The sequence below is a fragment of the Schistocerca americana genome, chromosome 9 (genome assembly GCF_021461395.2).
Source record: "Schistocerca americana isolate TAMUIC-IGC-003095 chromosome 9, iqSchAmer2.1, whole genome shotgun sequence".
NCBI lineage: Eukaryota > Metazoa > Arthropoda > Insecta > Orthoptera > Acrididae > Schistocerca > Schistocerca americana.
In genome coordinates, this window is record NC_060127.1 from 116,281,841 (window position 1) to 116,309,140 (window position 27,300).

Below are 27,300 nucleotides of genomic sequence, written 5' to 3' on the forward strand. Positions count from 1 at the left end.
GAGCAACTCTTTCAATTCGACACCAATTCGGCGACTTTCGTGTCCATAACTTATCCCAGTATTCTTGCTGAGGAAAGAGAACCGACAGTTTAAGGTAGAAACAGAACCACGCGTCTTTCTTGACGAATTTTCACATCACTAAGAGGTGGAGCCTCAGATGCAACAATTTTCATGCTTCGACTGGGAATCACCCCTCGATCTCCCAGCTTGAATGTGGCGCTTTACCACCAGGCCACCGGATCCGACTTGTAAATAATAATTAATTCCTAACAGACAGAACAAAACTTTTGTTGAGTTGCAATATGGTGGACGTATGGATGACAGGAATCGTCAGGCACGTTGCAGTTCTGCACCAGAGCCAGGGCAGGGTGGGGGTATGTGACGCGGGGGATAACGTGACGCGCCTCTGTCTCTTATCATTTTCTAAAACAGTTAAGTTCGTGAACAGTGCTGCAATCTAGTGATTATTGATAGAACTCACTCGGCAGGATGATAGAGCCATCATTTTCCGGTGAGTTAGTGCAGCGATATAATCCATGTTTCGTCACAGTTTGTTTTAATTTTTCTACTGCCAAGTTTGAGAGGTAACACCAATTTACGAGGGAGTACCCAGATAACCCGGAATTATTTTCTAAAAGCTACACTACTGGCCATTAAAGTTGCTACACCAAAAAAAACAGATGATAAACGAGTATTCATTGGACAAATTATTATACTAGAACTGACATGTGATTACATTTTCACACAATTTGGATGCATAGATCCCGAGAAATCAGTACCCAGAACAACCACCTCTGGCCGTAATAACGGCCTTGATACGCCTGGGCATTGAGTCAAACAGAGCTTGCATGGCGTGCACAGGTACAGCTGCCCATGCAGCTTCAACGCGATACCACAGTTCATCAAGAGTAGTGACTGGCGTATTGTGACGAACCAGTTGGTCGACCACCATTGACCAGACGTTTTCAGTTGGTGAGAGATCTGGAGAATGTGCTGTCCAGGGCAGTAGCCGAACATTTTCTGTATCCAGAAAGGCCCGTACAGGAACTGCAACATGCGGTCGTGCATTATCCTACTGAAATGTAGTGTTTCGCAGGGATCGAATGAAGGGTGGAGCCACGGGTCGTAACACATCTGAAATGTAAACGCCCTCTGTTCAAAGTGCCGTCAATTCGGTCAAGATGTGACCGAGACGTGTAACCAATGGCACCCCATACCATCACGCCGGGTGATACGCCAGTATGGCGATGACAAATACAGGCTTCCAATGTGCGTTGACCGCGATGTCGCCGAACCATCATGATGCTGTAAACAGAACCTGGATTCATCCGAAAAAATGACGTTTTGCATTCGTGCACTCAGGTTCGTCGTTGAGTACACCATCGCAGGCTCTTCTGTCTGTGATGCAGCGTCAACGGTAACCGCAGCCATGGTCTCCGAGCTGATAGTCCGTGCTGCTGCAAACGTCGTCGAAATGTTCGTGCAGATGGTTGTTGTCTTGCAAACGTCCCCATCTGTTGACTCAGGGACCGAGACGTGGCTGCACGTTCCGTTACAGCCATGTGGATAAGATGCCTGTCATCTCGACTGCTAGTGATACGAGGCCGTTGGGATCCAGCACGGCGTTCCGTATTACCCTCCTGAACCCACCGCTTTTATATTCTGCTAATAGTTATTGGATCCCGACCAACGCGAGCAGCAACGTCGCGATACGATAAACCGCAATCGCGATAGGCTACAATCCGAGCTTTATCAAAGTCGGAAACGTGATGGTACGCATTTCTCCTCCTTACACGAGGCATCACAACAACGATTCACCAGGCAACGCCGGTCAACTGCTGTTTGTGTAAGAGAAATCGGTTGTAAACTTTCCTCGTGTCAGCACGTTGTAGGTGTCGCCACCGGCGCCAACCTTGTGTGAATGCTCTAAAAAGCTAATCATTTGCATATCACAGCATTTTCTTCCTCTCGGTTAAATTTCGTGTCTATAGCACGTCATTTTCGTGGTGTAGCAATTTCAATGGCCAGTAGTGTATATATTTTCAAATTGTTTACAAAACAACTTCATTTCCTTCAAAATTCTTTCCATTACAATTAACACATTTGTTCCACCGTTGCATCCATTGTTCGAAATATTGTTTATAGTGATCTTTAGAATGGCTGACAGCTCCTCCCTCGTTTTTTTTTTCTTGACTTCTTCAGTGTTGTCAAATCGATGTTCTTCCGTGCCCCTTTTCATGCGTGGACATAAGAAAAAGTCGCACGGAGCTAGGTCAGGAGAGTAAGGTGAGTGGGGCAGCGGGACCATCCCATTATTAGCCAAAAATTGTCTAGCGGAGATGGCTGTGTGGGCAGGTGCGTTGTCGTGCAGGAAGAACCAGTTTGCCGTCTGCCACAAATAGGGTCTTTTTAGACGAACACAGTCGTGCAGTCTTCTTAAAACTTCCAAATGAATGGTTTGATTGCCGTTCTGAGCCAGGAGAACAAACTGTGAATGAACTATCCCTTGGCATCAAAGAAGCAAATCAGCTTTGCTTTGATGTTTCATTCGACTTGACGACACTTTTTTGGACGGTGTCACGATGACGTCTTCCACTGTCTTCATTGCTGCTTTGTTCTGGGTCGTAACCATAGCACCACGACTTATCATCAGTTCCAAGCTGTTGTTTCAAAGGACGACGTTTCTCAACTCGACGTTCCTATTGATTGTCAATGAGGACTCGAGGAACAAACTTGGCAGCAACCCTGTTGCTCACCATTTCGCTGAACCGAGCTCCAAGGTAACCTACTAATCTCTGACGTTTGATCAGTTGTCTGTCGGCGGTCTGCGAACACGAGCTCTCGATTTTTTTCAATATTTTTGTCAATTCGGGCAGTTGATGGACGTTCAGAACGAGGTTTGTCAGCAATCGACAAGTCGCCATTTTTAAACTGAGCAAACCACTCCTACACTTGAGTTTATCCCATAGCGTCATCTTGGTTAGCTGTTTTCGACATTAAAACAGTTTCAGCAGTATTTTTACAGAGTAGAAAACAAACTTTCACTGCTACACATTGTTCATTTAGACTTGCTATCGTAAAAAACCGAAACAAGAACGAAACAGGGCTAGCAAAAACAATACTGCAGATGAACAGAACTAACCAGGTCGACAACACAGGCGGCACTGAACTGACAATGGGTTGCGCTATACGCGCCTAGCGGCAGAAATGCGTACTACACAAGCTCCGCCCACTGCAATTTTATTCCGATTCTTTTTTTTCGGGTCTCCCGTCGCATTCGTAAACAGATGTATAAGAGAAATGTTATTCACATATATCTATGTCCAGAGAATGAGAATTTAATTCTTCGATAATGATCCAAGCAGAATAAATGAATTAAAATTTGTGCTGTTGCTGGGACTCGAACCAGGGTCTTCTTGAGAGGCAGAAATGCTAACCATTACACTACTACCAGCACAATGGGCAACATTGCTGCACAAACTACTTACGTTGAGTGCCCTCCCCAACACAAACTTCAATTCATTATCTTCTGCTCATTTTCCCTTACACTACTGCCAGGGCTCTCCGACATTGGAATAGCACCCCAGCGTTGGACGTAAAGGGAAACTCCTGTACCATAGTGATCTTATAGATCTTATAATTAAATGTTTCCTTGAGACATTTAAACCTCTTCATTATCTACGATAATTCATTTCTTCTGCTTCAGTCATTATCGTAGATAATGAAGAGACTTAACTGTCTCAGGGAAACATTTGATTGTAAGATCTATAAGAATTTAATTCGTTGCCATTGATATAACTTTTTCGTAACATACTTGGCCAACCAGTACATGCTGCGGTAATATGGCGAGCAATAGCAAGTTACTTTGTATACTTTTTGTTAGAATTATACGGTTGCAATAAAGCTACAAATGTATCAACACCAACATAGAAAAGCAACACTCCACAATTTTGTCGGCTACACCATAGAAATAGCTGTTGAAAATGAAAGAAGAGAAACGGAAAACCAAATAAACTGCGGTGATTGGAAAGCAAACGAAAAATCAGAAAGAAGAAAACAGATCCTGCTAATATAATACGTACAAATTACTAAGGAAAATTTGAATTTTGATCACCTGAAACTCGATCTGATCAAATTAAGCTGACAAGCTTGTGTGGCAACAATGAATTAGATGATTCAGATGCCGACTAAAAACAAGATTATGTTTTTTTTTGGTATGATGAATTTGAAAAAAAATGGAAAAGCTTCGTCAATATGTGCATCCTGCCCATTTTGAACCCATTCATTGTGCAGTGGCTGGTAGACTCAACGTAATTATTCATGCAAAATATGTTTGCATAAACAGTGAACTTCTCAAATTTCGATTGAGCTTGATCAGCATAACATTTAATGCTTTATTTCTATAGATAATACAAGACTTCAGGCATCATTTCCGTAGTTTACAGCCAAAATTTTCTCCTTTCTGATGAAGCCTATTTCGAATGATTTAGGAAACTAAAACAAAATTAAATATTAAAAGTAAGTACATAAAGTAGAAAACCAAAAATCTTACAATACATTATTTAACCTCTTTCGATATGTCATACAAAAATTCGTCTTGCATAAGCCATATTATCTTATTTATTTATTTAATCTGATCAGACTATGGCGTTCATACCCTTACTTGCTTTCGCCCAGGGATTCACACATACAGTATTCTTTGGCATCGTAGTTACCTGAGAAAGAACAAAAATTTTAATATGACAAATTGTAATAAAATAATATTATCAGAGTTAAAAATGATTTGAATACACACTATATGATCAAAAGTATCCCAACACCCCCCAAAACATATTTCTTTCCTATTAGGTGCATTGTGCTGCCACATATTGCCAAGTACTCCATATCAGCGACCTCAGTAGTCATTAGACATCGTGAGAGAGCAGAATCGGACGCTCCACAGAACTCACGGACTTCAAATGTGGTCAGTTGATTGGGTCTCATACGTCTGTACGCGAGATTTTCACACTCCTAAACATCCCTAGGTTCACTGTTTTCGACGTGATAGTGAAGTAGAAATGTGAAGGCTCACATACAGCATAAAAGCCTACTGGCCGACCATGTCTGTTGACTGACAGAGACTGCCGACAGTTGAAGAGGATCGTAATGTGTACTAGGAAGACATGTATCCAGACAATCACCCAGGAAATCCAAACTGCATCAGGATCCACAGCAAGTACTATGACAGTTAGACGGGACGTGACAAAACTTTAATTTCATGGTCAAGCGGCTGCTTATAAGTCATACATCACGCCGGTAAATGCCAAACGACACCTCGCTTGGTGTAAGGAGCATCAACATTTGAACAATGGAAAAACGTTTTGTGGAGTGACGAATTTCGGTACACAATGTGGCGATCCGATGGCAGGGTGTGGGTATGTCGAATGCCCGATGAAAGTCATCTGTCAGCGTGTGTAGTGCCAACAGCAAAATTCGGAGGCGGTGGTTTTATGGTGTGGTCGTGTTTTTCATGGATGGGGCTTGCACCCCTAGTTGTTTTGCTTGGCGCTATCACAGCACAGGCCCAAATTGATGTTTTAAGCACCTTCTTGCTTCTCACTGTCGAAGAGCAACTCGGGGATGGCGATTGCATCTTTCAACACGATCCAACACCTGTTCGTAATGTACGGCCTGTGGCGGAGTGGTTACAAGGCAATAACATCTCTGTAATTCTCTGGCCTGCACGGAGTCCTGACCTGAATCCTATAGAACACCTTTGGGATGTTTTGGAACGCCGACTTCTTACCAGGCTTCACCGACCGACACCGATACTTCTCCTCAGTGCAGCACTCCTTGAAGAATGGGCTGCCATTTCCCAAGAAAGCTTCCAGGACTTGATTGAATGTCTGCGAGAGTGGAAGCTGTCATCGTGGCTAAGTGTGGGCCAACACCATACTGAATTGCAACATAACCGATGGAGGGCGCCACAAACTTGTAAGTCATTTTCAGCCAGGTGTCCGGACAGTTTTAATCATATAGCGTATGTATAGACAGTGTGAGTAAGTAGAACTCAGAAGTTATAAAGCTAGTAGTAGCAGTCCTACAGCTACTGCTGCTGCTGCTGCCCTTGCTTCGACTAATAATAATAATTACTATTATTTATTATTATTATTATTATTATTATTATTATTATTGTTATTGTGAAAGTGATAATGGCAGATAGATATAAAAAGTGAAATTTTCTGAGATAGCGACTTCTGTGGGTGAGAATTTTAGGTGTCTTTCATCAGCTAAGAGCATTGAGAAATGAGGGAGATATGATTGGAAGGAATTATGTAATGGGATAACCAGTGCATACAGGGGCAAAGATAGACATTGTTGTTGCTTCAGTAGATATGATTGATAATAAAATTGTCAAATATGAGTGGAATTACCCATACTCACCTAGAGGTCACTGCATCTGACCGAGAAAACGTTCTCAGCCAACGTTATTACTTGTTGAAACTGTCTGCAGATATGTTCATGATTTCCTTTAATACATCGATTCCCACTTCCCAGTTTATCTCCGTCAAATTCATTCTCTTGCTCTTCTTCTTCTTCTTCTTCTTCTTTAATACTTCGCCGCTCCCTTCCCTTTTCTGTCGCCCTTCCTCATTTTTCTACCTGCCACACAGCTGCGCCCCCAGTGTCGTACACTAAATCTTCCAGTGTAGAGCAGAGAGCGCAGCGACGGAGCTACTTGGCGAGTGGATTGAGAGGCACGTCGTCTTGTGTTTCAGGTGTTCATCAAGTCTGAGCTGAAGGTGGGCGTGATCTACGTGAAGGAGGGTCAGTACACCGAGGAGGAGATCCTCGACAACAACGACAACAGCCCCATGTTCGAGGAGTTCCTGCAGATCCTGGGGGACAAGGTGCGCCTCAAAGGTAAGGTCGCGTCGCCTGCTCCACTGCTCACCTGCTCCCTCAGGTTTAACACTGCGTCCGCCAGACAGCAATTACAGGCAGGGACCAGCTCAGGTGGAGTCCCGCCGGCATTTGCACGCAGTGGTTCAAGAGATAATTTTTAAGTTTGTGGTGTTGTAACGTAAGCGTTTTTGCAGAATAGCTACACAGGCATGCAGTGGAAAAATTACATCGTGGTAGGCGAAATTGGCCGCAATTTTTAATCTTTATTACCCTTTCATTGTTTTACAAGATTTCCTTCTGGCAGCGCGTGGTTGGACTTGTTGCTCTTGGGTATTAATTGTCGCTTCATCTGTATTTAGTCCTTTATTATTGGATCACTACCGGTTTCCTTTTTTTTAGGCCAACACACTAATAAAACTAACTTATGCTAAGGGCAACACACACACACCCACGACCGAGGGAGGACTCGAAACTCTGACGGGGGGAGCAGCACGAACCGTGACAAGGCGCCTGAGACTGCGCGGCTACCCCGCGCGGTTTCTAAAAGCAGAACATATGACTAAAAAGTTATAGCGGAAAAGCTCCGAATTTTTTTACCCTACGTTTGTTGTCGTGGGAACAAAACACTGCTGAAAGGCGGTATGCCATAGAATAAAACAGCCGGATTCCAATATAGCGGATGAGTCTGCTTCTCCGATCTAAACAGAACCGCGAACCCGGGACTTGGCCGGGTTTTATTCTATCACATGCCGCCCTTTAACGGTGTTTTGTTCTGACGAGCCAAGAATCTTGGGTAAAAAGGTCCCGAGCTTTGTCGCTCTAAGTTTTTGGAAATTTCTGGTAATATCCTATAGGAAATTTGTGGTAATATCCTATGGGAATGGCAAATATGCGGTAAGATCCTATGGGAAATTTGTGGTAATACCCTATGGGAAATTCGTGGTAGGATCCTATGGAACCAAACTGCTGAGGCCATCGGTTCCTAAGCTTACAAACTACTTAATCTAACTTAAACTAACGACAGCACACACACCCATGCCTGAGGGAGCACTCGAACCTCCGACGGGGGAAGCGAACCATTGCAAGTCGGCTCGACCGCGTGGCTAAGCCGCTCGGCTTTGCCGCTCTAATGTTTTACTCTATGTTCACCTGAATACGTGGCTTTTAGTGCCACGAAACCAGTAGTGATCCAACAATAAAGGACTACATACAACTGAAGCGGTTTCTAATACCCAATATGACTACACATAGCTGTTCTCATCAAATGAATTCGCAATTGCGAGTAGTGACTACCATCAGCTATAGAATGGAATGACAACAATGAAAATTTGTGCCGGATCGGGACTTGAACCCGGATTTTCCGCCTATTGCTAGTGCTCTCCTTACCACTGTTTTTTTTTTAATCTCATTTTGTTTTGTATTGTTCGTTGAATTTGTTCGGGATGGATGCCTTATGACATACGTTCATTCTTCGTTGATCCGTTCACTCAGTTTCTTTATTATGGAGGGTAGCTCACCCTCTAAATGGGCATGCTGAGCTACCGTGCCAGCACCATTTGCATATCCGTCCGCGAATTGCGGCCAGACCAAAATTTCCATATGTCATGAACCATGCGTCTACTATTGTACAGGAATATACATCATGGATGTATGAATACAGGTGTGGTTCCCACTGCGCCTGTTCCATTGACATGCATCCATGTCCAAAGGAACTTTGCATTGTAACCAGAATAACACAGGCATTGCAATATTGTATTGTACTCATAGCTGTCGTTGTCCTACCTACAAGTGTTGCCTGCACGACTTGTTTGTCTTTGGTTAATACGTTGGTTATTTATTTTTCGGTACTTTAGTGAGGAACTATTGACTTTGAACGTCTGTATTTATCGAATTATTGACCACACTAACGTAACCTGTTAATAAGGTCGTTTGCCACTGCAGAGAGTATTTTCGTAATTAGTTCTGGCTTTTCTCGATTTTGCTATGTATACCTCGCGCGTCGGCCGTTGTGGCCGAGCGGTTCTAGGCGCTACAGTCTGGAATCGCGCGACCGCTACGGTCGTAGGTTCGGATCCTGCCTCGGGCATGAATGTGTGTGATGTCCTTAGGTTAGTTAGGTTTAGATAGTTCTAAGTTATAGGGGACTGATGACCTCAGAAGTTAAGTCCCATAGTGCTCAGAGCCATTTTTTGTAACTCGCGCAAACAAAAATGAAGCAAATAGTGTACATGTCTCGTTGCTGATCTCATTCAAATATCTTAATTTATGTACTACGCTTTCACTGTTGTTGGTAAAACATTTTCAGATAGGTAGTAAAAATAAGAGGCCAGCAATTGCGGCTGAGAGACATACTTGAAGGAGAGTGTGGTAATTACAAACACTTAAGGGAGAACTGAAATAAAACTAAACCAGATAAAGTTACGAATACTATTTATTATTGAAACTCTACTTAAAGGATCTATCTTAAGTTCGCATAATCAATGTACATTAATTTTCAATACAAAATGAAGTGTTAAGAAAAAAATAAATAAAACCTTGGTGTCCGGGATTACCCCACAGAGAGTGGGGTAATTACGGATTGCATGTGGGGTAGTCGCGGACATTGTCTAACCATCACAGAAGTCACCGATAAATTCTTTTGATGTACTTTAACCACTCGTGCAGTTTTCGTGGACCCATAAATTACTTCCATAGCATTTCTTCCAGTCTTCAGTGGGAGGATCTTCATACTTTTCTTCACAAACTAGGCAATAATACACATTCTCAATCGCAGTTCCTTCTGTGCCCGGTTTCTTCTTGAATATTTATCTCGACGTTATCATCTGTAAATGCTTAAAGGTTTTTCACAGCTTTTCTACTTTTAGTTCACTTAGTTCACTTTCTTTCATCCGGCCCTTACTGTTTTCTCTTTCTTCCTTATTTTGTAAAATATCTTTCAAAAAATGGTTCAAATGACTCTGAGCACTATGGGACTCAACATCTGAGGTCATAAGTCCCCTAGAACTTAGAACTACTTAAACCAAACTAACCTAAGGACACCACACACATCCATGCCCGAGGCAGGATTCGAACCTGCGACCGTAGCAGTCACGCGGTTCCGGACTGAAGCGCCTAGAACCGCACGGCCACCTCGGCCGGCAAAATATCTTTCATAAGAGACTAGTTACTACAGCTGAATGTGATTTTCTGACATTTCCTTTACGTTTCGGATGTGGCAGTTTGTGAACATCAGTCCTAACAATATCTTCAAGTGGAATTGATTTGATCAAAACAGCTACAGTGGTTACTGACCCCTGCTCCACATTTGTTGTCGACACTAGGCCCAGCTGCGTATCAAGTCTTTCTGCTCTTTGCTCATTTGATGTGACCACTATCTGTGCATCAGCTGTTGCTGATGCGCCAAATCTATGAAATTTTTATCAAACTTAGTTGTACCTATTGGTCAAATATCAGCTGCCCGGGAAGCAACTGCTGCTTTCTCTACATTGCTGATGTGTTTGAAGGCTTCCGTGAAAGTTCGTCAATCTACATTTGAAGCCGTGTGCAAGTTTCATTCTCAATTGTATGAAGCCTTGAGACGTCCAGAATATGTCAGGACCTGTGGTCGCACACGATGTGATGTATGTTGTGGAATGGATAACAGTGTTATTCCATTCTGATAACAAAGAGAGCAGACAAGACTAAAAAGTCTTAAAAATAAAAAAAGGGAGAAACATTATTTTCCTGAAGCACTAAATGCGCAAACAAGTGTTGTTGTAGTGCTTCTTTTATCATTTGTTGCCATGCCGACTTGTTTCTGGCTCTTTCTGCTAAAATCCTTGACTTTCTTTGGACAATAGACATGCCTATCTAGTCAGCATGGTAAATACGATAATTTCAAAGTGCTATTTTGTCTACAAAGCTTTCAAGTTATTGAAGAACATTTTCACTTCCAATTTATTAAAAGCTTTAATTCTATTGATGGAAGTGGACTCAGATTTCCTTAGTGAAATATTAGGATACTTTTTTTAGAAAACCGTACAGCCAGTCTTTTCCTGTCCTTTGGAGCGTTTTGTCATAAACTGTGCTTCAAATTATTTACTTCAGCAGATTTGAAAGCTATGTGCCGCACCATCTCTATGGTTAACCCATAAAATTTTTTTGCTGTCTTTTAAGATATGTTGTTCTAATTCTGTTTCGTGTTCGGAAAATATAGCCTTACATCCAGGTTTCGGTTGCTGTATAACTTCTTTCTTGAGATGGTCGTGTATAGAACTATCTGGAACAGAGTAAGTAGCAGCTGTTTTTCCCAGTGAACGTGTTTTGTTCTTCATATCCTCGATGGCTCTCTGTATGTCGTCTAACTTGTATCTGATCTCGGTCTTTCTTCGGTAATTTCGTGGCATCTGAAACAGAGGTGGTTAATTGTGTAGGGCTAGTTACGGACTGTCTGGATTATACCACTCAAAATGTCCGTCATTAACTAATACATACGGTAACACAAAACATTGTTTTTATTTGACCTTATAATTGTATGATGCATGCGGCGAGTATGTAAAAACGTTGTTTAATTAGACATTAATTCTCATAAACGTTACAGCATTTCTATGTGACACCTAAAATATTATACGCCTATAGAAGTTCACTCATATATTACATAAAATTGTTGAAAAAATATGAAGTGAAAATACCTTTTGCAGTGAGAGCTTCGTCAGTTCACAACTATTTATTTGGCTCTGCGTTCAGGTTCGACTCGCGATTGTGTCATTGGAAATATCTTCCGTCCATCTCTAACACAGCCAGACATGCGTGTCCGGCATTATCCCACGTCACTGATTCCCCCACTCTCCGCCACGCACCTTTGAACAAGGAAACTAAGAAGAATCGGAGTTCAGAAGGAAAAGGCGGATCATCCTTCGATATACTGGTTGAAAATAAGGGGAAGCGTTGCTTTGAGATTTCTCTTTAACGAATTAACGAAGAGTCTCCAGTCATTCACTTCCTTGTTCAAATGGTTCAAATGGATCTGAGCACTATGCGACTTAACTTCTGAGGTCATCAATCGCCTAGAACTTAGAACTACTTAAACTTAACTAACCTAAGGACATCACACACATCCATTCCCGAGGCAGGATCGAACCTGCGACCGTAGCGGTCGCCCGGCTCCAGACTGTAGCGCCTAGAACCGCTCGGCCACTCCGGCCGGGCCATTCACTTTCTACTTTACGTTAAACGGATCCAAATAATGGGCTACACCCTCGATATCTTCCGCTGTTCCGCGAAAGTCCTCATGAAAATACAAGCCACTGTATCCAAACATTTGTAGAGAATCTAATGTTCGCGGTGGTGAAGATGCAGATGTACCTGATATTGAAAGTATCTAACCAAAATTGTTACCTTTTTTTTATTGTGATTGTATCATTGATAAGATTGTTCTAAATTAATTATTCAGCAAACCTGCATCTGACTGCGTCTGTGAACTTGTTTCTTGCACTCCTCCATTTTGCCAGAAATGCAACATGTATTTGACTCAGCAGTCAAGTTTAAGAGAATAATGCCGTTCGTGCAATGGCATTAAGATAGTACTGGAAAATTAACTTTGGGCCCTGATGTTTACTTGGTTCTTTCATTGGTGGGTAACTTTACTTTACTACTCATTTTAATAATCAATAATAGCAAAGGATGTGGATTATGATTCAGGCTGTTAGGTCTAAACACAATGTTGATCTCAATATATATATATATATATATATATAGTTAAAATTTTAAGTCATACACAAAGTCTACCATTTCCAACAATTTTGTAGCACGAATCACTATTACAAAAAATTTTACCAAACGCTTACTGTGTCAAACCTTGGACATACAAATCCTAACTCTGAACATATCTAACAAAACCAATTTGAAATCATTATATATCTTCTCTCATTTACGTGCTAAAGTTTGGTCAGGGGCACCGAGCGCGACCTACCTTAAAGCTGTCACCACACGTCTGCTTTCTCCGGGCAGCTACGACTCCCCGTTTGCTTTTTTTTTTTTTTTTTTTTTTTTTACTGTGCGCGCCAGCTCTCTTAACCATCAAAAATCCTCCTACTCAAAGATATTATACTCGTTCCACCTTGTGGTTGGCAACTACCGACTATTTTCTGGAGCTACCCTGATCAGACCTTAGCATATACCTTTCAATATATGAGGTCTGTTCAAAAAATTCCGGAACTTTGTCCACACAATTTTCCTATGCTTACCTTTTACTTATTTTGAATGAACTCCTTCAAAATACTCTCTTCCACAATTTGATATAACGCAGACGGCACTTCGTCAGGTCAGATGAACAGGGTTGATCTGACCTGATGAGCTTTTTCTTGGACTTGGAGAACCTTTGCCAAACCACAGTGAAGATTTAATCTTGATCTCAACATCATAACTGTAGTCCCACGCCTCATCACCAGCTATGATTCCCCTAAGAGACGTCTTCTTGACATAAAAGTTTTCTGGGTTTGGTACCGCATCATAATGTAAAAACTACTGCTACTATAGAAAAACCAACGTTTCGGCCACGATTGCAGCGGCCTTCTTCTGGGTCTAATGGCGTGTTCTAGCTATGCAGTGTCCTACAGCCATAAGTCGATAAACACAGCCTTGTCGACGAACACAAGCAAGAAAGATAAGCAGGAAACAGACAAACTGCAGCCAACAGCACGCTTACCCTATGTGAAAAACGTCACTGACAGAATAGGCAAACACCTTCGCCGCGTTGGGGTGCAGTCTGTCTCCTATAGTGGTCGTAGGATCCAGGACGTGCTAGGCTCCACCAAGGAGAAGGTGGATACATTACACACTGCAGGCGTTTACAAGGTGGAATGCGAATGTGGAGAGGCATACATCGGCGAGACTGGCAGGCCAATAGCAACGTGCATTCGGGATCACGAGCGTTATATTCGTCTAGGGCAACACAACAAATCCGCAGTGGCAGAACATAACCATGACTGCGGAAAAGAAATAAAATACAGCGAAGCCTGTGTGTCGGCCAAGCAGCCAATTATGACGAAACGCAAAATCAGAGAGGCCGTCGAAATACTTAAACACCCTAAGAACATGAACAGGGAGGATGGACTCAGGCTTGCCCCATCTTGGCTGTCAGCAATCAGAGCCCAACAGATCGCACTGTCAACACGAGGCACGAGCACTACCGGCGAGTAACTGCCGCCGCGGGGCCGACGTCCAGCAGTTGGTAAACAGCAGCAAACTTCTCATTCGACGGTGACCACCAATCATGGTACATAACACGAGAGCCAATAGACAACAGAGGTCACGTTCTCCCTCCATCGCAATAACCTATTAAAATAAAGTTCCCTCTCGTTCTTCCACCAGTGACCAATAAAGTAACTACCTTTTTAAAATTATTACGTAATGGCATGCGCAGTGAACACTAAGAACAAATTATAAAGGACACTGCATAGCTAGAACGCATTCTATCTCACCATCTATGGCTGTCCTATCGCCCTCACCCCCACCCTTAAGTACCTTGGCGTCACCCTCGACTGTCGCCTCTCCTGGACCCCCCATCTCCGGACAATCCAAGCCACAGCACGCTCCAGACTCCATCTCCTCAAGCTCCTTTCCGGCCGTACGTGGGGTCTGGACCCCTCCACCATCCTCCACACCTATAAATCCCTCCTCCGCCCTATCCTCTGTTACGCCCATCCTGCCTGGATCTCTGCCCCCCTACCTTTTACAAATCCCTTCAGATCCTTGAAAACCATGCTCTCCGCCTCGCCTATCGCATCCGTCTCCCCTCCCCCAAGCGGATCCTGTACAACCTCATTCCGTTCCCCCACCTCCTCCTTTCCCTTGAACGGATACAGATCCTCTACACCTCCCGAAAACTCGATCATCCTCATCCACTTGTCTCCCCCATCCTCTCCCACCACCGTCCGCTGCCGCGCCTGTATCTCCACGTCCCACCCGGTCTCCATCTCTGCACCCTCCTTACCCTCTCTCAAGGTGGCTTCCGCCAGCTCCCCCTCCCTGATGATGCCCTCCTCCCCTCCATCTACCCCTCCTACCAACTTTGATCCTCCCTCCCTCTTCCTGTGTTTGCTCCTTTGGGCACCCTCCCTCCCTTCTCTCCCCACTTCCCTACCCCACTCCTCCCCCAGGCTTCCCTCCCCTGTCCCTCTCCTCCTGCCCCCATCTCCTCAGCCATTGGCATCCTTGTTCTCCCCCCCCCCCTCACCCTTCTTCCCCTCTTGGCAGGTCACCGGACTCGCACACGCTACGTGGACATTCGCGCGCCGGAGATCATCGCCATTAGTGTCTCATGTGTATTGTCGTGTTTAGTGTTCAGTGTTCACTGTCACACTCCATCGTTCACCAGTGCCATCGACATCTTCAGTGTTTGTGCGTCGTGTCAACAGTTTGTAGTGTGGATTGTCATCCAGTGTGAACGGCTTCATGTTTTTTATGTTCGTGTGTCTACTGTTTTTCCCCGCCGTTTTGTTCCAACTCATGTCTCGTCTCTGTTTTACCATTGTAATATCTTTGGCTGAAGAGCGGCGTATTGTGCTGCTGCCAGCCTACCTGTTTTTATATGGGTATTACAATCACAATAAAGAAAAAAAAACTAGAATGCACCATTAGACCCAGAAGAAGGCCGCTGCAACCGTGGCCGAAACGTTGGTTTTTCTCCAGCAGCAGTAGTTTTTACATTATGACGCGGTACCAAACCCAGAAATCTTTTATGTCGACTGACTCTGGCCGCGGAAGCCTATGCAATTAGACGTCTTCTTCTCATTTGAACGAGCCACAAGCTCTTCACAGTTTGCAAGGCAAAGATCTGTTTGGTCTTGACTCATGTGTCGTGGGACGAACTTGGCGCAACATGATGCATTCCAAGATGCTGTGTCAGTATTTCATGACGTGATCCAACTGAAATGCTACATTCTTCTGCAATCCCTCGGACAATCAGTATTCGATTGGGACGCACAGTTTCGATAACATTCCTGACATGAGAGTGTCGGTGGACGTCGAAGGGAGTCCTGAACGATGGTCATCTTTAACTTCCGGCCATTTATAAACGAGTGAACCATTCATAACACCGAGTACGGCCTAAGCACTCATCACCGTATGCTTCCTGCATTATTTTGTAAATCCTTATAAAGATTGTCTTGAGTTTCACGCAAGATTTAATGCAGATTCGTAGCTTCTCTACCATCTCGAAATTCGCAAACTTTGTGACACTGCGCTCTACTCAATACAGCACCGAAAAATAACTACCGCATTTCGGTCCAACACAGCCTTGGCGCGAAATTATGAATGTTCCGAATTTTTTTTAACAGACCTCGTATGATATAAAGATTGTAGAGTTGGTCCCACTTTCTCTCTCTCTCTCTCTCTCTCTCTCTCTCTCTCTCTCTCTCTCCCTCCCTCCCCTCCTTCCCTCTCTTTCTGCAGGGGAAGGTTTTAGGCAACTTTGAGCCGAATTTCAAAACTTACGCATCGCAATATGAGACAATTACAAGGTTCTTTTAATCTTGCTGCGCTGTGGAGTTTACACTGTTACTACCTCCTGCAGGGACACGTGACACACTTTTTTTAAGGTCCGTGTATATTTTTAATCACTTCTTGCTGTACCGTCTATTATTTATACTGCAAGTTCAGTTTTATTACTCGCTTTCAGTTCTACCAACGCCTCACAATTAATTAAACGGTATTATATTTTTTGCCAACTTCTCGAGGCCATACTATCAGCCGCTGTTCTCCAGGGTATTCATTCCGCCGCATCGCAGCTAATTGCGGCTATAAATCAAATAACACTTAATTTAATTGCAGCCGGTTCCTTCTCGCGCAAGAATTCAGTAACAAACTGCGGGCAAATTCTCAGCCGTGGAAACGTCGCACTGTTTCGTCGCTTCCTACTTCCACAGATAGCACAACCCGCCGTCGGATACCTCATTAGTCAAGTTTGTGTGTCGCTATCTACCGAGTCGTCCTCGCAGGTCATATGTCTTTTTCTGCTGACTTCGTCGTGTCGGAAAGATGTGCTGTCATTCTTATTTACGACTCGTCTGAAGCCTACAAATCCTCTCTACAAGTTATTAAAAAATGGTTCAAATGGCTCTAAGCACTATAGGACTTAACATCTGAGGTCATCAGTCCCCTAGACTTAGAACTACTTAAACCTAACTAACCTAAGGACATCACACACGTCCATGCCCGAGGCAGGATTCGAACCTGCGATCGTAGCAGCTGCGTTGTTCCGGACTGAAGCGCCTAGAACAGCTGGCCCACAACGGCCGGCTACAAGTTCTTTATTCCATCTCTTCGAACCCTAGTGAGCCTGCAACCATTTAAAAAACTCAGCCAGGGGATCAGTGTAGGGACGTCCTAATTAAGGCGGTTTGCCATTGCCATCCGACCTGCTACGTAATGCCAAGTGTGTGTGTGTGTGTGTGTGTGTGTGTGTGTGTGTGTGTGTGTATGTCTGCGCGCGCGCGCGTGTGTGTGTGTGTGTGTGTGTGTGTGTGTGTGTGTGTGTGTGTGTGTGTGTGTGTGGTGTGTTGATGACTCCGAAGGCTTTGTACAGCCTAATGTTGGTTTTGTGTTCTTATGGATGAAGATAAGTGAGAGGATGAAACCCATCGCCGGACTTAGGGTGCTCTCCTGGAATAGCACATACGGCCCCCCAAGCCTAACGCCCCTATCTGAGGGATGGATGCCCTCACTCCGCGACACATTGCGCAGAGTTTTCGAACGTAATCCAGGACACTGGCTGTGGTGCATCGAGAGGTTGTAACAATGGAAAATTGTACTGAAATGCATTAGGATCTGCAGCGAATTGACGCATGGTGCAGGGAATGGCAATTGAATTTCAATGTAGACAAGTGTAATGTGCTGCGAATACGTAGAAAGATAGATCCCTTATAATTTAGCTACAAAATAGCAGGTCAGCAACTGGAAGCAGTTAATTCCATAAATTATCTGGGAGTACGCATTAGGAGTGATTTAAAATGGAATGATCATATAAAGTTGATCGTCGGTAAAGCAGATGCCAGACTGAGATTCATTGGAAGAATCCTAAGGAAATGCAATCCGAAAACAAAGGAAGTAGGTTACAGTACGCTTGTTCGCCCACTGCTTGAATACTGCTCACCAGTGTGGAATCCGTACCAGATAGGGTTGATAGAAGAGATAGAGAAGATCCAACGGAGAGCAGCGCGCTTCGTTATAGGATCATTTAGTAATCACGAAAGCGTTACGGAGATGACAGATAAACTCCAGTGGAAGACTCTTCAGGAGAGACGCTCAGTAGCTCGGTACGGGCTTTTGTTAAAGTTTCGAGAACATACCTTCACCGAAGAATCAAGGAGTATATTGCTCCCTCCTACGTATATCTCGCGAAGAGACCATGAGGATAAAATCAGAGAGATTAGAGCCCACACAGAAGCATACCGACAATCCTTCTTTCCACGAACAATACGAGACTGGAATAGAAGGAAGAACCGATAGAGGTACTCAAGGTACCCTCCGCCACACACCGTCAGGTGGCTTGCGGAGTATGGATGTAGATGTAGATGTAGATGTAGATGTAGATGTAGAAAGACTGATGATCAGGAACTTTACGCCACTACTCATACTCTTCTCACTGGCTAAATACTGGAAGTGAAAATTTTCCACTACCTAGATTCGAACCGGCTTCGATTCGAGCGCCATTGTACAGGCAGGCGTAAGCGATCTTGGCCATGGAGGAGGTTTCTGCAGAGCGAGCGAATGTCACGAGAACTGTCATCCCATTACATGATACGTAGTGTGTGACACCTGAATGTTGCGGCTCGATGCGGCGGTAGCGTGATACCTGAGCCGTCTATTACAGAAAGGTTAAAACGCAAAAAATGGTTCAAATGGCTCTGAGTACTATGGGACTTAACTTCTGAGGTCATCAGTCCCCTAGAACTTAGAACTACTTAAACGTAACTAACTTAAGGACATCACACACATCCATGCCCGAGACTGGATTCGAACCTGCGACCGTAGCGGTCACGCGGTTCCAGACTGTAGCTCCTAGAACCGCTCGGCCACTTCGGCAGGCTTTAAAACGCACCCACTATCGAAAACGTATCGGTAATTGGTTCTTGGAACGGACGCAGTTTCCCCGTATACGTTTGGCATTCAATAAATAATGCAACACTTTTTTTCTTTTCAGAAAACATGTTCATTTTATTAAAAATTCCAATATACCATATAATTCCCTATTCCTTAGGCTACAACACCGTACTTTTCAATATAATCTCCGTTCAGTCTCACGGCCTTACGCCACCTTCCTGGGGAGGCCTGTATGCCCGCATTGTTGTCATGGTCAAGAAGAATGTCGTCTTCATTTTTGTGTCGACGGACACGGCAAGTTTCATTAATTTCCTGAGGGTAGCACAGCTGTTTGAGGCTGGCCGACACACGGGAGATCGGATAGGTTTGTGCGACCTTTTTGCCATGATTACAGACGCCTCGCCCAACGACTCACCGTGCTTTTGTTCGCTGCCAGGTCTCCGTTGCCATTCTGCAAGCGCCAGTGAATGTCTGCAATGTTATGGTTTTCCGCCAAAACAAATTCAGTTACAGCTCTCTGCTTGGAAAGGTTCTTTGAAAATATGTCGCTATCGAGGCAATTTTGTAGCTAGAGCTATGAAAATTGGTATTTCCTTTCTGTCAGAAATTAACACGCGTTTCAGAATTTTTGGAAATTTAACCCCTATGGCGTTGAAATAGTGGGTGAAATTTTTAAATAAATCGTTATTAAAGAACTTCTAATTAATTTTTAAAGCTACATCTATGAAAATTTGTCTCTGACTTCTCCGTTACAAATTAAAGATGCGGGTTTCAATGTTTTTAGAAATTTAACCCCTGTGAGTGTGAAATAGAGGATGAAATATTTTATGAAAATATTTCGTTATGAAAGCACTTTTAAAGTTAACTGTATGTAAATTTGAATTTGGCTTCTCAGTTAGAAATATAGGACATGCGTGTTTCAATGTTTCTGTATATTCAACCCATCAGAGGGTGAAAGAGGTGATGAAAATTTTTAAGAAAATATTTCGTTACATTAAATAGTTTTAAAGCTAAATCTACGAAAATTGATATTTCACTTCTCGGTTAGGTATAAGGAAATGTATGTTAGGGGATGAAAGTTTCTGTGGAAGTATCTGCACAAGAACGCAAAAGGTATGATTAACAAAAACCTTGGAAACTGGAAACATCCCCCAGGCTGTGGCTAAGCCATGTGTCCGCAATATCCTTTCTTTGAGGAGTGCTAGTCCTGCAAGGTTCGCAGGAGAGCTTCTGTAAAGTTTGAAAGGTAGGAGACGAGGTACAGGCAGAAATAAAGCTGTGAGGACGGGACGTGAGTCGTGCTTGGGTAGCTCAGATGATAGAGCACTTGCCCGCGAAAGGCAATGGTCCCGAGTTCGAGTCTCGGTCCGGCATATAGTTTTGCTCTGCCAGGACATTTCAAAAACCTTGGAGTCACTTTTTGGTCAGAAGTACATTCGGAAGAGACCATGGTTCTATGGATTTAAACAGCGTGAAAAGTCTAGAAGATGCAGTAAATTGTGAAAAACATAAAAATTCGATTAAAGAAAAACAAAAAATAACAAAAAGAAAAAATCTGTGCGGATCATACAGTCTATGCTAGCGAAGCAGTGGGTGGCAAGCTAGTGCTCAATGAGGCTGAAGCCTCTGTAAGGTGGAACATTTACAACTTTCAGTTCATTAACTAGCAGTTTCATTTGCATTATCGTGCAACTGAGAAGAAATCGTCACTCAAGCGAAACCTGATAAAAATAGTTTTTCTTTATTATAAACAAAATTTTCAATGTTATTATTGATCATTTAAGAAATCATACTGATTATGTCCGCCTGCTTAGCTAAATGGTAACGTGCTTGCCTCCCATGCAGCGGGCCCGGGTTCGATTCCCGGCCGGGTTGGAGATTTTCTCCGCCCATGAACTGGGTGTCGTGTTGTCCTCATCATCTTCTCATCAGCTCGGACGCGCAGGGCGCCCAATGTGGAGTCACCTGCAATAAGAATTGCACCTGGCGGCCGAATTTCCCCGGACGGGGCCGCCCGGCCAACAATGCCTTACGATAATTCGTTTCATCATGCTGATTCCTACTTGACCCTTTTTCTGAAACTGATTTCTTGCCCTCTGAGTACACCAAGCCGACAAGGCTGCCTATCTTTTGACGACATCAGCTACGTTTTCTGCATTTTTTGACGAATTTAAAACACAAATTTTATTGAGATTGTTAATAACACGTAATTAACTACAGTGGCCTGTTAGGTTAACTGACAGTTTTCTAATAAATAGAAACTAATACATGACGCTTGCGTGTGTGCACACACCCACACCCCCACACCCATACCCACCCACCCACCCACCCACACACACACACACACACACACACACACACACACACACACAAATTGAAAAGGTACAGCTTATGAATCGTCCCCTTAGAAAAGTTATTGAATTACTGTGCTGATACATCTCTTACATTATTTGCTTTTCAAACAGCTGAGCAAAACTGAACGTACTCAGACATTACTCTCTTTACTTATTCTGATCAACACTAATCTGACACACAATATTTTTTAGCGCAACGCAATCTGACTTTCAATAATCCCTACAAAAGAATGGTCCTGACTAACATTAATTTATACCTTTCACAAATCACTTACCTCACAAAAATCTTCGTTACTCAAGCTACTGCAATACAGCGAGCGCCACTACTGCCAGCTAAATAAAAGTTTCAAACTACTGAAGGCACTAACTACTGATAGGCATAGTTAGCAAATGAAAGATTTTAATAGAGAACAAACAATGTATTTACCTTAATAGTCATAATATATATAGCAGTTCATGACATCCAGTCTTGCAAATTTCAAAACTCTGCCATTTCTCTCCCCACATCCACCACTGCTGGCGGCTCACCTCCAACTGCGCAACGCTACGCGCTGTTCACATCCAGCTGCCCAACATTACACTGGCAGACAACAATGCAAACTAGCCACAGACTGCACACAGCACAGCCAGTGATTTTCATACAGAGCGCTACATAACGTTGCCATTAAGAAAACATAAACAGCCTACTTACATAGCCCCCATGCTCCCCACAAAAAAATTTTACAAATTGTTTTGGGCACTGGCCAATAGAGATTTGAAAAAAATTTTCATAATTACAATAACAAAGATATCAAATGCACATACTTATTGGTACAATGTTGGTCAAAAGCTAAAATTTTCTCACAGTCCATAAAGACAGTCCTGATCATTCATCACAGTAAAATTGCAGTGTTTTTTTTTCTCAAAGTCTGAGCAGTAAAAGAGAATGCACACGGAAGTAGTGGATTTCCATGCAGTCTTGAAGAAGTAGTGTTGTCCTTCCAATGGGAAGACAGTGCTGACTCTTGACATGCAGACAGGTAATGGGCCACAACAGAGCAAACCCACAGCAGAGTCAGTCGAAGTTCAAGAATATTAATAGGTAGGTCATCACAGAGCACACCCACTGTATTCCTGGTAGAGATTGTGGTATTGGTGGGCCACCAGAGGTGCGTACCCACTGTAGTCCTTGTAGAGATAATGTTATTTGGGGGGCCATCAAAGATGCAGACCTACTGTAGTCCTTGTAGAGACGGCCAGCAACCATCTGTTGCAACTGTGCAGGTGCACAATCACCATCGAAGAGTCTTGCGGAGAATATAGCAAGTCCATAAACCACCACTTGTGCACTCACAAAGTTTTTGGAATTGTCCTTAGAACCAGCAATGCTGTTAATCAGTCCCTTGCTGAATTATCAACACATGTGCGAACACTATCAGTCCCTACTTCTCACATATTGTCCATATACTATGACCAACAGAAACGTGTGCAGTGAAATGTAACTTACAAGTTACTTAATTTGATGAACTGGTGTCAATTAAAATAACAAAGGTACAAAATACATCATTAATGAACATAACAATATAGATAACTTTTGTAGTAATAGGGGCTTTACAAAAGAATAGAAATAAACATATACATCAGTGTTACAGGAATTATGAAATAAGTAAATACATAAAAGATCAGAATAACTTTTGAAACATCAACTTCACACATGAGCATTAAAACAAAACAGAATAAATAATGTCTAAACATCTTTACAAATAAAATAACATAGTATTTGAAAAATTCTACAACATAAATCTTAGTAGCTAAACACATAAAGACAGGAAAAACACAAATACCCAAGCGTACACAAACACATAGCGGAATAATACAAAAGGAAAGGACAGGGTTTGTTTTCAGTGTAACACTTGGTACTGCAGCCCAACCCAAAACTTCATTCCACAGATCTTTCCTATTGTTTCAGCATTTGTTTCCACCAAAAAAATCCTATCCAAGCATGCTTTCTGTACTTATATGTTCATATACTTCTTACCTCATTAGTTATTTTCCATTATCTTACCTCATCATTTATTTCCAAGAAAATCATACCTAAACCTGTTGTCTTTAAACGTTACTTTTTTGTTCATATCATCTTTCAAAATACTGTTTTGGTCAAACCATTTTCTTATAGCTTCTCTATGCATTTCTTCCAATTCATCACAACTCGTTCTCTTATATAGCCTACCCCATCTTAAGCTAACTTAAATCTACTGAGCTCAGATGCTAATCTAAGGGACGAAGCAATGCAGCAGTGCAAAACAATTAACACAAACAGCAATGATAAAAAATGGAAATTGTCAAAGCAAGCTACAGTAAATCAAAATTACCAAGCAAATGCAACATTACAACCCATATGAGCCAATGTCCAGCAACAAGAAAAATAGATCAGTAGTAAAATTGGCTTAACAGAGCAATACAAAGTGAAATTTAGTAGCACTATGCCTGGCAAACAGCAGCAGCAAATGCTATAACTTATACCTAAACATGACAAAGCTCAAGCAGAAAAAATATCACACTAAAGACAACAATGCAGAAAAGGGAAATGTCTATTCACATCTTAATATCTATGTCATTAAAGTGGTGCACCACAAAACTAATTCTACAAAAGATATTACCAAGTACTTGAAAAGAAAATTATGTATGCAGTAACTGTTATTAATCCCTTCTTATTGTTCTTTCCTTTCCAAGTGCTCCTTTTTCGAAGAACGTGGAACATAAAATTATTATTAATAGATCTGTTGACAGAAAGTGTTCACATTAGCAAATGCATTTAATTTTATTTTATAAAACCAATACTGCAACACAGCTGGAAACCAGATATCAAATGAAATAAGCAATTATGAAAAGCAAAGCATAAAAATATAATTCAATAGTCATGTGACATTTCATAAGTTAGTAGAAAGTCTCTCAACTCTCTTAGAAAGACGCTTGTCATAATCAGGTGTGCAGATGTAAGTATCTTTCCAAGTAACGAGCGTGTCGTTTTCGCGATGCTTTCTACAAAGGAATGTCAATAACGAGGATAATGGCCTCTTTTTTTTCCATCTGTGCCTCTGAAAGGCACACACTAATGGCTTTTTTCCAGGCGACTGTCGCGCAACTGGGTGCCCATGACGCATTATGTGAAGGTGGTCACTTAACTTTCTTACCGAAATATTTACGACACCAGATTGCACTACAGTGACAGTCTCATATAAAAATTTCACAGGTCGAGAATTTGCGTTTAAAATCTGTAGAATCAAAATCCTGTAAATATAACAGTGTCCAAAAAATTTTCGCCAGCATAGTGATACATTCACGCATATACACACATTTCATAACTCTTAAAGTACGATTCTCGGTTTCCAACATCCTTTTTCACAAGTCAGAGTCCCTTGCAACTACTCATTATTCCTTACCTTATTACACATATACATATTCGTCGACACTTCTTCTATATTTCAACATAATAAATATGTAGCATAATCAAATTCCTCATATAGCATCAGCTTATTGATCATAAACATACCTCAACAGCATAATACATATCATCGTCGTAAAAATAACGTCATAACACCTCAGTCAAATCTCAAAAATGTCGTAGCTTTCTGCAATAATGGCAAAACCTAAAAAAAATTCTCTGCTCATTTCAAAAGTGTTATCTACCTCAAACGTACTTTAAAAATCATGATCCCATACCAAATACGTCATTCAAAGCTCTCATAGTATCACAATGTTTCTGAAAAAATATGAAGAGTTCCAAAGTACAGACAAAATAAAGTTTCATAAGTGTGAAGTTATCCAACTGTGTAATTGTGTAAACATGTGTCACTGATGTAGTAAAAAAATGTTTGTCTCTCTCAGTTAAATAATCAGATAGCTGTGTAATTTATGTGTTAGAGAAATATGGTACCGATGTGTAAAGTTGTATAAGCAAATACCATATTAGCTAGGGCTCCTTGTGCTTGCCATACACATGGTACACAAAGTAAGCATGTACTCCCCTGAGGATTAATGTAATTATACCCTCAGGTGTTACAGATTACAGCAATGGAATGAAATGTATTACGGAAAACCTTTGTATCATTGTAATTAAAAATCTTTAAAAATAAATGTTTTAAGTGCAAAATTAATCACTCAAATACATGTCCTTTAGCGCTAAATGTGCGTCTTGCTATAAGATAATTCTGTGGAAGTGTCGTAGTTCTCGTCCTCCGAAAGCTAAGTTCTGCAGAAGTCAATGTACTTACCTCACGATAAACAAAAGTGAAATGCTATGCGTATAGATATCTTAGTTATTACGTACATTACCGTGATTAAGAAAGTACTATACTGTAACGTATTGTTGTGCTACGAAAAAGGCTGTCACATTGTAGCTATACCACAAAAGTTACTACTAAAACATGTTTTACTTTCCAGAAGAATTCAGAAAAACTGTGCAGATATAAAACAGATACAGCGCAAAAGCAATACTATAAATTGTGTCTAACTTTTGAAGATTTTGTTCCATTGTGTCTAACTTTTGAAGATTTTTTTCAATTGTGTCTAACTGTTGCTGTGTTTTCTCTGATTTTGTTTCATTAATTGCAATAATAATGCATTAGTGTCTGGAATCTGTTCCTCAATGTTTTTCGGCAGTGCATTTGCGCCGGCAACATTCACATTTTGACGAGCAGAAAATGTGTCTTGACTTATTTTAGAAAACGGTGAGGACCCAAAACCTGAATCTACAGTATTTGCGAGGTTGTGTCCTGTCATTTCGGATTCCTGAGGAGAGCTGTTGCCGACCGATCGATCGATAATGCTTCCCTGTTCACTAATTGTTTCACTGCCTACACCATTATTTGCAGCTCGCTCCATTTGCCTATGCACAATTACCAAATTACTGCTTTGAACATTAGTTAATTCATTACATGGTGGCGCTAACACACTGCTTTCGTCTTCACCGTCATTTCTCAGTTTACTTTGGAGCCTAGTATTACGTTTTTCACACGCCATTATTGTCACAATATTTCATACAATAACTCAGAAAAGCACAATTTGAAGAGCAAAATAAGAAAACACAATATAGCATTGAAAATAATATCTAGTTAGTTGCAAGCGCAGCTGCGAAATACTTGGTGCAAATCTACATGCATGCCACAACTGTTTTACTGTACAACAATGAAAAACTACAACTACAAAAGAAATTCTATCTACAATTACGCGCTAGCAATAAACAATTGCTACACTAATTACACAAACTACAAGAAAAAATCAGAAGATTCCAGTGAGGTATCCTCGGGTAAGGGTCGACATATGAAACGTCCCCTTAGAAAAATTATACATGACTGTGCTTAAACTGACACACAATATTTTTTTAGCGCAACGCAATCTGACTTTCAATAATCCCTACAAAAGAATGGCCCTGACTAACATTAACCTATACCTTTCACAAATCACTTACCTCACAAAAATCTTCGTTACTCAAGCTACTGCAATACAGCGAGCGCCACTACTGCCAGCTAAATAAAAGATTCAAACTACTGAAGGCACGAACTACTGAAAGGCATAGTTAGCAAATGAAAGATTTTAATAGAGAACAAACAATGTATTTACCTTTATAGTCATATATAGCAGTTCATGACATCCAGTCTTACAAATTTCAAAACTCCGCCATTTCTCTCCCCACATCCAGCACTGCTGGCGGCTCACCTCCAACTGCGCAACGCAACGCGCTGTTCACATCCAGCTGCCCAACACTACAATGGCAGACAACAATGCAAACTAGCCACAGACTGCACACAGCACAGCCAGTGATTTTCATACAGAGCGCTACGTAACGTTGCCAATAAGAAAACATAAACAGCCTATTTACAAGCTTAACACAACTTTCAACACAAATTTCACAAGCAATTTACAAACGTCTACATTCATTGTGATTAATAGTGTTAGTATATCCCAGGGAAGTTTCAGAGTCGCGTGGATCAGCTCCTCA

At 42.0% G+C, this 27,300-nt stretch overlaps 1 protein-coding gene across 1 annotated transcript in view; it reads left to right on the forward strand.

The window, feature by feature from the left end:
* The first annotated feature begins 302 nt into the window (after nt 1-302).
* Nucleotides 303-27,300, forward strand: part of LOC124550722 (rap1 GTPase-activating protein 1-like) — a 175,590-nt gene continuing 148,592 nt past the window's right edge. The window contains exons 1-2 of the mRNA XM_047125443.1: nt 303-374; nt 6,759-6,903. Of these exons, the coding sequence (XP_046981399.1) occupies nt 303-374; nt 6,759-6,903 (217 nt within the window). The remainder of the gene's footprint in view (nt 375-6,758; nt 6,904-27,300) is intronic.